This window comes from Marmota monax, unplaced genomic scaffold (genome assembly GCF_021218885.2).
Source record: "Marmota monax isolate L192 unplaced genomic scaffold, Marmota_monax_Labrador192_F-V1.1 WCK01_AAM20220418_F8-fsc00017, whole genome shotgun sequence".
NCBI lineage: Eukaryota > Metazoa > Chordata > Mammalia > Rodentia > Sciuridae > Marmota > Marmota monax.
This window is the reverse complement of record NW_026695241.1, coordinates 16,694,984-16,708,137: the sequence shown is the minus strand read 5'-3', so window position 1 is coordinate 16,708,137 and position 13,154 is coordinate 16,694,984. Positions and strand designations below refer to the sequence as shown.

Genomic DNA, 13,154 nt, shown 5'->3' with positions numbered 1-13,154 from the left:
AATAGAAGATGGGTTTAAGAAGTATAAATGATTAGGAGGATTGTGAGTTCAAAGCCAACCTCAGGAACTTAGGCCCTAAGCAACTCAGCAAGACCATGTCTTTAAATAAAATTTTTAAAAATTAAAAAAAAAAGTGTTGGGGATGGGCATAAGTGTTTAAGTACCCTTGGGTTCAATCCCTGGTGTGTATATATATGTATACACACACCCACATACATACATATATATGTATATTACATATACATGTGTATATGTATATATACATGCATATGTACATATGTAATATACATATATATGTAATATTCATACATATGTAATATGTATATATGTAATGTAATGTGTATATGTAATATGCATATATACACATACACACACACACACACACACACATATATATAGTGAGTGTGTGTGTGTGTGTGTGTAATGAAAAATTCACTAGAGGGGCTCAACAGTAGATTTGAATTGGCAAATGAAAGAACATTTGAAGATTTATCAATGAGATTATGAAATCTGAATGGTAGAAAGAAAAAAAATTAATAAAGATAAATAGAGCTTCTGAGAAGTGTGGAACTACGTTTAAGTGTACCAATGCCTGTATAATGGGAGAACCATGGGGAAAGGACAGAGAGAAAGGGGAATAGGAATGTTCAAATTATGTCTATAGACTCCCCAAATTTGATGAAAAACACTAATCTTCACATCCAAGAAGTCCAATACAAAGAGATCCACATCCAGATACATTATAATAAAAATGTTGAAAGTAAAAGATAAAATCTTGAAAGCAGCAAAAGAAAAAAAATTATCCATCGTATGCAAGAGCACCACAAGTCCATTAACAGCTGACACCTCTTTAGGAACAATGGAGGCCAAAGGCAGTGGGATGTTGTTCAATACGCTGAAAGAAAAATAACTATCAGCTAAGTAAACCTATATCCCGCAAAGCTGTCTTTCAAAAAATGATGAAATAAAGACATCCCCAAACAAACCAAAACAAAGTATACACTATTAGCATCCTTACCTTAGAAGAATTACTGAAAGAACTTCAAGTTAAAAGGAAGTGACAGCAGACATTAATTTCAATTTATGCAAAAAAAAAATCCAGAGAACTCCAATAAAGCTCCAATAAAGGTAAGTGGGTGGGTAATGCTAAAACACAGTATAATTACACATTTCTTTTCTTTTTTCTTAAGTGATTTTAAAAGCAAATGCATAAAACAATATCTACAAAATTCTATTATGCCTATAACGTACAGAATTGTCATATATTGAACAATAAAACCCAAATGGATGAAGTTATGTTGGAAAAAGAAAATGACACCAGACAGTAACTTGAAACTACAGGAAGAAATAAAGAGTGTCAGACATGGTAAATAATAAGCTTAATTTAAAAAGAATAAGCAGAGCTCTCCTTCCTTCTCTTAGCTTCTTAAAAAGACATGTTTTTTCCAGTATAATCATTATAGCAATGCATTGTTTGGTTTGTATAATATAAACAATAACACAAAAAAGGAGGAAGGGGAGAGAGCCAGGTAGGAGTACAGTTTCTATATTTTAGGTTGGGGATGTATCTCAATGATAGTAGACTTAATCCCCAGCACTGAAGGATAAAAAGAAAGTCTCTTTATTTTACTAGAATTAGTATAAGATGAAATAGATTCTGATAAATTATGAAACATAAGCATTAGAGCAATTTGTAAAAAAAAGGTAGCTCAAAAGTATAGTTTAAAAATTATTAAAAGAACTAAAAATAGTATGCCAGAAAATATTCATTTAAGACAAAAGGAAATAGTAAAGAATAAAAAAAGGAACAAAACAGGGTAACTACTGGGTACCATTGTATGGGCATCCCATAATGTGGTCTATCAGTACTCAACACTCTGATAGATTTAAAGAAAGAAGAACCGTTCCTTACGGAGGCTTATTTTCCTACTAAAAGTAGGATTCTATTCATGGCAGTCCTTGTGTTTGAAATCTTTTAAGCAAATTCATAAGAATTCAAGGAATGGCTTTTGTGTCAACTGATCCTATATTAAATTTTCTGCTTCATCACGCTCCTTTAAAAATATTGGGCTAATAATAGAATGCACAGAGATGCACACATTGGGATACACACTTGATTTCAAACCATCAATGGTTTAACTACATACTCACCTGATATTTATTCTCTGATACTTCCAATAGAATAAAAAAGACACATTCATTTATATGTATGTTCTGCACTACACGTATTCTGAGAAGAACAAAAATATCCATTAATTTTGGATGTATTTAAATTGAATACATGAAAAACAATTTCATGGCTCATTTATTATCCTAATATCTCTTGAAGAGGAATCTACATGTGTGTGATTGTGTATGGGAGAAGGTGTGAAGTGACAACTAGTGGCATATGTAATTATACAAACACAGACATTGTGCATATTTATATAGAATGATAGGAATATATTCATTGCTCTATTTGTACAGTTTTGTGTATTTATAAATATTATACAAGTTTAATATGAGAAATTGTTGTGATGTGGGAATTCTTGTTAAATTCTGTATAGAATTTTTTATGTCCATCAAACATGCCATATGTGTGTGTATACATACACACAGCCCCCACCCCAAGAACACCACACTCCAATATGAAGCATTATTCATGTGCATTGCTGTTTAGAAACATGGGCATGATCCTAGAATAGCCCTCCCACAGTTGGGCAGATGATTAGGTGCACAGCCTTGAGAATCAGACTGCCTACATTCAGTTCCCATCTCTGTCATTTATTAGCTGCCTGACCTGGTATCTATACGATAAAATAATAATATTGTCTTCCTCATGATCTTCTTGAGTTCTAAGTGACTTTATTTATTTTTTGTTCTAATTAGTTATACATAAAGTATAGTGCATTTTGACATATCCTACATAAATGGCGAATAGCCTCTCATTCTTCTGGTTGTACATGATATAGAGCTACACAGGTCACGTAATCATATATGCACAGAGGGTAATAATGTCTGATTTATTCTACTATCCTTCCTACTCCCATAGCCCCTCCCCTCCCTTCATTTCCCTCTATCAAATGTCAAACTACCTTCTTTACTAGCCCCCTACCTTTTGTTAATTAGCATCTGCATTGCAGAAAAAACATGCAGCCTTTGGTTCTTTGGGAAATTGGCTTATTTCACATAGCATGATGTTTTCCAATTCCATCCACTCACTGCAAATGGAATGATTTCATTCTTCTTTAAAGCTGAGTAATATTCCATTGGGTATATATACCACAATTTCTTTATCCATTTGTCTGTTGAGGGGCACCTAGGTTGGTTCCGCAGTTTGGCTATTGTGAATTCAGCTGTTATAAACATTGATGCAGCTGTGTCACTGTAGTAAGACCTTTGGGTATAGACTGAGGAGTGAGGACTCTTCATACAGCTTTCATAGTGGTTGCACCAGTTTGCAGTCCTACCAGAAATGTATGAGTGAAACTTTTCCCCCACATCTTCACCAACATTTATTATTCCTTGTATTCTTGATAATTGCCATTCCGACTAGAGTGAGATAGACTCTCTATGTTTTGATTTGCATTTCTCTAATTGCTAGAGATGCTGAACATTTTTTCACATATATGTTGATTGTGTTTCTTCTTCTGTGAAGTAGCTGTTCAGTTCCTTAGTCCATTTATTGGTTGGGTTATTTGTTTTTTTGGTTTTGAGTTTTTTGAGTTCTTTATATATCCTGGAGATTAGTGCTGTATCTGAAGTGCATGTGGAAAGATTTTTCTCCCATTCTATGACCTCTCTCTTCACATTATTGATTGTTCCCTTTACTAAGAAGAAGATTTTTAGTTTTATTCCATCCCATTTAAAATTGATTCTTGATTTTATTTCTTGCACTTCAGTAGTCTTATTAAGGAAGTCAGTTCCTAAGCCCACACGGTTAAGATTTGGGCCTACTTTTTCCTCTATTAGGCACAGGGTGTCTGTTTTAGTGCCTAAGTCTTTGATCCCATTGGGTTGAGTTTTGTGTAGGGTGAGAGCTAGGGGTTTAATTTCATTTTGCTACCTATAGATTTCCAGTTTTCCCCACATGATTTGATGAAGAGGCTATATTTTTGCTAATGCCTGTTTTTGTTGCCTTTGTCTAATATGAGATAACTGTATTTATATGGGTTTGTCTCTGTGTCTTCTATTTTCTACCATTGGTCTATGTATCTGTTCCCATGACAATTCCATGACGTTTGTGTTACTGCATCTCTGTAGTATAATTTAAGGTCTGGTGTTGTGATGCCTCCTGCATGACTTTTCTTACTAAGGATTGCTTTGAATATTCTGGGTCTCTTATTTTTTCAAGTGAATTTCATGATTGCTTTTTCTATTTCTATGATCAATGTTATTGGAATTTTAATAGAAATTCCATTAAATCTGTATAATGCTTTTCATAGTATAACCATTTTGACACTGTTAATTCTGCCTATCCAAGAGCATGGGAGATCTTTCCATCTTCTAAGGTCTTCTTCAGTTTCTTTCTTTAGTATTCTATAATTTTTATTGTAGAGGTCTTTTACCTCTTTTATTAGATTTATTTCCCATTTTTTAAGACTATTGTGAATAGGGTAGTTTTCCTATTTTCTATTTTGGTGGATTCATCACTGATGTATAGAAACACATTGGATTTATGAGTGTTAATTTTATATGCTGCTACTTTGCTGAACTCGTTTATTAGTTCTGGAAGTTTTTTGGTGGATTTTTTTAATCTTCTCAATTTAGAATCTTGTCATTGGCAAATAGTGATAGTTTGAGTCTTTCTTTTCCTACTCCTATCCCTTTAATTTCTTTCTTCTCTCTAGTTGCTCTGGCTAAATTTTCAAGGACAATGTTGAAAAAAGTGATGAAAGAGGGCATCCTTGTCTTATTCCAGTTCTTGGAGGGAATATTTTCCATTTTTCTCCATTTAGAATGATACTGGCCTTGGGTTTAGCATATATATCTTTTAATATGTGGAGGTATGTTTATACTATCCCTAGTTTTTCTATTGTTTTGAACATGAAGTGGTGCCGTATTTTATCAGATGATTTTTATGCACCTATTGAGATGATCATATGATTCTTGTCTTTAAGTCTATTGATGTGATGAATTACGTTTATTGATTTCTGTATGTTGAACCAAACTTGCATCCCTAGGGTGAACACCATTTGACTGTGGTGAGGTTTTAAATATGTTTTTGTATGCAATTTGCCATAATTTTATTGAGAATTTTTGCATCTATGTTCATCAGGGATATTAGTTTGAAGTTTTCTTTCCTTGAAGTGTCTTTCTTTGGTTTTGATATTAGGGTGATACTAACTTCTTAGAATGAGTTTGGAAGGGTTCCCTCTTTTTTTATCATGGAATAATTTGAGAAGAATTAGTGCTAATTCTTCTTTGAAGGTCTAGTAGAATTTGAGAATCTCTCTTCTAGTACTGGATTTTCTTAATTTGTAAGCTTTTGATGGTGTCTTCTATTTCATTGTTTGAAATTGATCTGTTTAAATTGTATGTCCTCCTGATTCAGTTTGGGTAGGTCATATATCTCTAGAAATTTGCTGATGTCTTCAAGATTTTCTGTATACTAGGCATTTTCATTATAATGTGACTTGGTGTGGATCTGTTGTAATTTTGTCCATTTGGGGTCCTATTCGCCTCTTGTATTTGATTTTCCATTTCAGTCTTTAGAGTTGGGAAATTTTCTGATATTATTTCATTGAAAAGAATGTGCATTCCTTTGATTTGTATTTCCATGTCTTCATCTATCCCAATAAATCTTAAATTCGTTCATTTTACATTATCCCATAATTCTTGGAAGTTCTGTTCATGGTTTCTTAACATCTTCTCTCCATGGTTAACTCTATTTTCAAGATTATATATTTTATCTTCAGTGCCTGAGGTTCTGTCTTCCAAATGATTTTAGTCTGTTGGTGATGCTTTCTGTTGAATTTTTAATTCGGTTTATTGTTTTATTCAGTTAGAGGATTTCTACTTGTTTTTTTTTTCTAATTTTTTTTTTCAGAATCTCTGCCTCTATATTGAAGTGATCTTTAGCTTTCTGTATTTTCTTTCTGAGTTCATTCCTTATACTTTACTTTTCAGATCAGTTTAACAACATACATTCTAAACTCATTCTCTTTCATTTCTTCTACTCTGGTATCCATGGAAGACAGCAGCAGGTCATACAAGCAGCTGTGTTGGAGGGGGAGGGATAGAGTCAGGTTTCTGTGACCAGTTGTCCCCTGTGTAAACCTCTGTCCATGTTTGATTTTCTCCTGGTCACTTAAGCACACTCTGTTGTGCATTGTGTGTTTATTGGGCCAGTATTTTGGGCCAAGCTCAGGTTTGCCAGGAATTGGCTCCTTTACCTGCTGGCCCCACACTGTGGCTGCAAAATGGTTCCTTCCTTTGTCCTCCCCACACTGCCCGGAGAGATGGCAGCTGCATTCCCTGCACAGGGATGTCATGCAGCACGCCTTTCAGGTTTGTTAGGCAATATTCTTAGACTTTAAACACTCCATACCCAGGCCTCTGGCCTACCCCAAATTAAGGTTCCTTTAATTCCCTTATCTCTCTACTATTTTCATGGAGGGACCACTCTGGCTGGTGCCTTTGGCCCGGCTGCAGTAGCAGCTGTGCTGCTGGGGACTTTTTCTTTATTTTTAATATATCCAACCTCCTGTGGCTCTGGTATGCTTTAAACGTCCAGTTTTAAATTCCAGTAAAGTCCCCCCCACACACACACACTTCTTGTTTTCGTTCACCCACCTTGTGGAGAAGCTGCCTGTCTGCTTTCTTGGTTTCACGTCACACAGTAGCCAGGAACACAACCGCCTCTATTCTGCCATCTTGAAAAACCCCTCAGACTAAGTGACTTCTAAATGCATGTTAAGTTAGAGAAAGCACCAAGAAAACAGCAGGAGTTCAATAAATGTTAGCTACCATCTTTAACCTTCTTTTGATTCTGCTCTTCCACCAAGTAAACGTGTTTCTTTCACATCTGGAGCATGTATTAAATTTAGATTATGTTTCCCATCTAAGAACAGATCTTCATGATATGCCTTTTATTGTGATGATGCCTGCAACTTGTATCTGTGATCCTCTTAGAGTTTGTAAACTGTGATGCACATCTATTAGCATGACCTGGGTTTCACCTGAGAGATGATTGCTTTCCAGGAATTTGAGCAGGTGCCTTTACATTACTTTTCAGGACCTTTTGTGTGTTGTGTAAGTAGGGTGGGGTGGGGTGGGGTGATGGCACAGGCTGTTTTAGGATCCTCATGTGGTCTATCTGCCTCCTGTCTCTCCCTGTTTTAATTTGTTCTGTACTTTCAATCAGGAGTATTTGTTTCTGTTTTTCATTGTTATGTCCTCAACACCTGAGTGCCTGACCTACAGTACAAATGAATGAAATCATAGTGTCTTCTCAAAATTTCTTACTCTCTTACTTTCCAGGGTCCACCAAAGCACATTGATTTTATTCAATCTCAAATGTCCTCTGTAACTATTGTCACAGATGATTTATCCTCTATATCCATGGCAGATTGGCTCTAGGACCCTAGTGGATACCAAAATCCACAGATACTCAAGTATTTATATAAAATGATGGAGTGCTTGCATATAACCATACATATTCTCCTGTACACACAATTGCATATATTACCATTTATACTGCAAATTCTATGTAGTTATTATATTGTTTAGGAAATAATTACAAGAAAAAGTCTGTACACGCTAAGTACACATATAATTTTTTTAGAGAGAGAATTTTTAATATTTATTTTTTAGTTTTCAGCAGACACAACATCTTTGTTTGTTTGTGGTGCTGAGGATTGAACCCGGGCCGCACGCATGCCAGGCAAGCGCGCTACCGCTTGAGCCACATCCCCAGCCCATACACATATAATTTTTACAAATATTTTCAACCCAAGGTTGATTGAATCCATAGATGTATAATCTATGTATATAGAAGGCCAACTCTACTTCTCCAAATATATACCTTAAGTTTGTGTTAAATTGAATCGTTTGCAATTACTTAGAACCCCCCTTCTTTCTTTTATGTCTGTAGACGTGCTCTCTAGTATGTGCTGTCAAATGTGATGCCCTCATTTCTTTCATCACAAATGCCACCCATCTCCCAGGACTTGCTCAAACTCTCCTCTGAATGCCATCACCATCATTTTATACCTTTCCTCTGTCATTTAACTATTTTTTATGTTCATAAAGTTATTTGTACATGATATGTCTACCTTTAGAACAAGGACTTGGTTTCACCCATGTTTTCAACACAGCACATGCACGTAGCAATTATCTGACAGCAAATATTTAATAAAGAACCTAGTGCCAGATGCTGAGCCCAGTGACAAGCTGGCTTCATGGAAATGCAAATGAGAGTTGCTTCCTGGTTCTCTGAAAATATTTGCTGATTGGATGATTAAATTTTAATTTTACACGTTGAGTATCATGGGTTATAAAATAGAATTGATATCGGGTATGTTGTGTCACAATCCACGTTGTGTGATTCTGGAACAATGACATATGCTTCTAAGAGTCTTGGTTTTCTTGTTTGAAAACAGTAACAATAGACCCACACTGTAGCATTGAGATGTCGTATAGGGGTGGAGGTTGAGGTCTTATAAACAACAGGCTAGTGCTGAAGGATGCATCAAATGTAAGTGTTTCCTTTCTTCCTTATAGAAGTTCTGTTTGAACACAAGCAAAATGAGTTTCTGATGGGTGCCATTAACTTTTTATTGTTGTTGCTCTAGGTCTAGCTCTCTCAATCTTCTTTGAATGGTCTGAGCACCTCTCACAGTGCCTGGCCATGAGGGATGGTCTAGGCACTAGCCTGATGCTGTTGCCTATTCCTCCTTCTCGAAGCTCTGTGGCCAATACCTGCTTGCTCAAGTGGTTATAAATGTCTGCTCTCCTCCTACTCTCGGTAAAAATACTTATAGGGATTCACAGTTTTGCTTTTTAGATCTGTGTTTCTTCTAGGACATCCAGCATTACAATTACTACTATTTGTGGGTGCATTTTCCCTTTTGCAAAATACCTTCACATCCAGTGTTTAATTTGGTACTCTTGGCAAGTCTGTGAGCATCCTAGGGCGGGTACCAGTACTGTCATATGAACTTTTCAGATGAGGAAATAGAGTCTCAGAGTTTAGATGTTCTGCCCAAGATCACAGAGTTAAAAGGTAACAACAACAACAGAAGTCGATCAAATACTTGTCCCCTGGCTACAAATTTGGTGCCCTCTACTCAGCCTGGATGCAAAGGGGTATGTGAAACTGTAGCATTCTTCAAGCTAACAACCTCCTCCATTCTTCTTTGGCAGAGGCGTCCATCCTGAGCTACGACGGCAGCATGTACATGAAGATCATCATGCCCATGGTCATGCACACTGAGGCTGAGGATGTGTCCTTCCGCTTCATGTCCCAGCGAGCCTACGGGCTCCTGGTGGCTACTACCTCCAGGGACTCTGCTGACACGCTGCGCCTGGAGCTCGATGGGGGTCGCGTCAAGCTCATGGTTAACTTAGGTATCGTATGAAGGACCCTCTGCTACTCTGTTTGGGCTTGTCTTCCCTTTCTTTTCTGATTTTCATTGGTTTGATTGAATTCTTTGTTTGTTTCTGAAAGTTAGCTGCTCACCTCTTGTTTAATAGACCAAGGATAAAACCCAACAGCAACAAAAACCTTCTCCTTGTTTCTGCATGAGGTTTTGATGTCAATTTCTGGTTTCTGACAGTGGTGGTTTCTTTAATAGATTATTTGTTTTTCTAAGTTTCCGTTCCTGGTTTTTTGGAATCGTTTAGCTTTGTGTAAAACACGCTACTTTGGTCCATCTTTTGATCAATCATATTCCCATTAAGTCCAATTCCTTGGTCACCCCTCAAAACAGTCAACACCAAGGGCACAGAAGGGGCAGGAGAAGAGGCAACATGTAAGGTTGGGTTTAAGAGGACTAAGGACATCAGCAGGGTGAGAAGCACATCATGTCGGGCTCCTGAAGACTATTGAGACGAAGATTCTGATAGCCCTAGAGATTATGAGGTCTCCTAATTCTTTCTTCTAGAAAGACAAGTCAGATGGTTGTTTTGTCTCATTGAAAATATGTTTCCCAAAGTTGAGAGTCTCTGACATGTGGAAGGAAAATGTGCCCCCTGATAATGAACCTCACCTTCCTTCCCAACACTCTTAACCACTTCTCAGCATCCCTTTAGCAAAAGATTGTGACCTCACATTGTAACCTACAAATTCCACTGTACAAAGAATATCAATTTTACAGTACATTTGAAAATTATGACGACTTCAATTCTCTTGGGATAGGATCTATTCTTTGACTACAGTCACCTATAATGAGTACCATGAAAATTCTTCGATGGCCTCACATTTTCTCCTGGCTATTTACTCTCTTTACTGGATTTTAATGGATCTTTAGTGGAGAATGGGGGCCTTGGGTTTTGGAAGAAACAACCCACCAATCATTTTTTCTGATCTTCCAATTCAGCAGAAAGTCAATGCCCAGTGCTGACAGGGTTAGTGTTATAACTGGGTCCAAACTTTCCAAGCTAATAGATTCATTTGCCTGTGTAGTATAAGTTTGGATACCAAACTCCCTTATAAAGATTTCAGTGGAGCAGCTTGTTAAAGGTCCAGGGACGACATGAGGGACAAATGTACTAGATTTAAGACCATGGCAAGTTCAAGAAGGCCTGGTGGAAGGTGGAACTTTGAATCCGTACCAGTCCTATTCACTGTCAGGTCAACTCATCCTACTTGCAAAATGCCTACACTGTAATTCTAAAATCTCTAGTACACAGAGGACTGTTTTGAGCAGTGGCTTATTTAGTTATGTCTTTTTTGTTGTTTCCTTCTCATTTGCAGCTTTTACATACCTATGCCCTTTCTCTTGCCCAACCTCATTTGATTTCCGTTGTCACTGTGTTTCTTGGTTTTCTTTAGTTTGTGTGTATGTATGTGTTTGGTTATTTTAGGTTTTGTTTTTCTCTTCTGCTGGATCTTTTCATGTGTGTTCTTGAGTTCTCAATCTTCCTGATCATCAGCCATGGTAAATCAAAAGATGGTATTCAACCCTTCAAAGGCCCAAAGCCTGCGGCCCGCATAGCAAACAGCCTTGTGAACAGAGAGTACTGAGCAGCCTACAGGGGCTGGCATACCCCTGTCCCTCCCATCTTCCCTTCCATACACCATCTTCCCACCTTAAATAGACCAGTTTAGGGATATAGTACCTAAAACCAACCACCAGCAACTTTGATCACCTACTACTCTGGAAAACAGCAGAAGGGATAAAACACAAAACAAAACAGACAGAAAAAATTTCCTACATAGCCTATAGAAAAAGAAGATGGAGACAATTTTTATCTCTGCCTCTAGTTCAAAGTCAAAGAGGGATGTGCCCATGAGGATAAATCAGCCCCGTGGGACCCTGGGGGAGTGCACCCCGTGCCGTTAAACAGACAACTTGTTTTTCCTTATTAGATGTTGTTTTGTAAAGATTAGAAAGTCAACTGTGACAAGTCTTAGGAAAAAAAGAGGACAAAGGGAGGGATAAAAGGGGACGTGCACTGAAGGAAGAGATAGAATCTTACACACTCACACACATGCACACGCATACTCAGAATTAGTCATAGACCAATGTGTATTCCTAGAAGCAAATTTTTTTCTATTTTAAACTGTAACCAAAGTCTGGGAGCTGTGCTTTTCTTAAAGAATTTGGCCTTTTGGCTTCTTTTAGTACACCATCCATCTAACTTGTCCAAAGTTAAAATATCTTGGACAAAAGACAGCCCTTCCCTGTAGAGCACTGTGTTCCTCCAAAAGAAGTCATGATTTCCTTTTTCCCTAAAGGGTATGGTTCATCACAACTGCTGTTTGGGGTTTAACTTTATTTCAAACCTTACCCGAGAAAGCTAAATTTTAGGGCTGGGGTTGTGGCTCAGTGGTAGAGCGCTTGCCTAGCATGTGCAAGGCACTGGGTTCAATTCTCAGCACCGCATATAAATACATAAAGGTCAATTGGCAATTAAAAAATATTTTAAAAAAGAAAGCTAAATTTCAATTTTTTGTGCTTGTGAACATGTACCTTCTCATAATCAGGCTTTGACCAAGGGTTTCTCTATTTTGTCTCCTAAGGACACACCTTTATAAGCATTTTCTTTCTTCCTGCTACAAATTTACATTTCCTTTTTTTCGTGATTATAGAAGAAAACATCTCCAAGCAGAGTTTGCATTCACAAGCCATCCCCCAAACTTCAAATGACCACTTTGTTCTCTTATTGCATTTAAGATATCTTGGTTTTATAGCACATGCACAGATATTACTATCGATTTCAAAGTGCTCACCTATATAAGTTCATGGTAGAAAATCCTAGTTCCTTTGATGTAACCTATCGCTACATGCCAATGAGACTAGGATTTTCTAAGGACTTTGTTTTTGAAAACAGCCATTTGTGGTAATAGCAGGTGTGAGGAAGAATATCTTGCATTACATGTTTTTAAAAGTTGTGAGGTTGGCTACTGATTAACCATATTTTTCTCCTTGATTATTAAAAAATACAATAGCAATATTTTATTATTATAATATAGTTGAAAATTTAAACGACCTTGTCTTAATTTAATCTCTTAATAATTTTGTGAGATAAATCACAAAAATGTTTTTACATTGACTTTTACAGATGTGAAACAAGCAAGAAATATATGACTTTTCAAAGCTTATGCCAAAAGTTGGTAGCTGGGACTATAATTCCTGTCTCTAAACTGCTAGATCATTACGGATTATCTGTAAACCCTACAGGTCAATATTGTGGATCGATGATGTGATGTTCTTAATGACTTCAAACTGCTTTCATGATGGTCACCTTTGTAACCTGCTAGAGGGAGATCTCCTTTTCCCTCGATGCTCAATTTAATCGAGCCACACTACAGAAAAAAGAAGCCTGCAGGGGGTACAGCCTTCAGGGTCCTCAGCAGAGAGCCAGAAACACTCTGCCATGGTGGAGGTTCTGGGCATTGTGAGGCAGTTTGGTTAACTGAATTGAAATTCTCCAGATATTCTCCCTCTAGCCTTGCTGACTACTGTTTTATGCATTATTGAAAATATACAACTTTTAGAAACATTCAT

The 13,154-nt window shown here is 37.0% G+C and overlaps 1 protein-coding gene across 22 annotated transcripts in view; it reads left to right on the top strand.

Moving 5' to 3' along the window:
* Positions 1–13,154, top strand: part of Nrxn3 (neurexin 3) — a 1,577,562-nt gene that overhangs the window by 598,766 nt on the left and 965,642 nt on the right. For all 22 annotated transcript variants that reach the window (XR_009226397.1, XR_009226396.1, XM_058577846.1 and 19 more), the window contains one exon: positions 9,346–9,549. Coding sequence is in view for 20 of the 22 variants with exons in the window: in XM_058577846.1 (XP_058433829.1) it covers positions 9,346–9,549 (204 nt within the window). In the remaining 2 variants the exon portion in view is untranslated. The remainder of the gene's footprint in view (positions 1–9,345; positions 9,550–13,154) is intronic.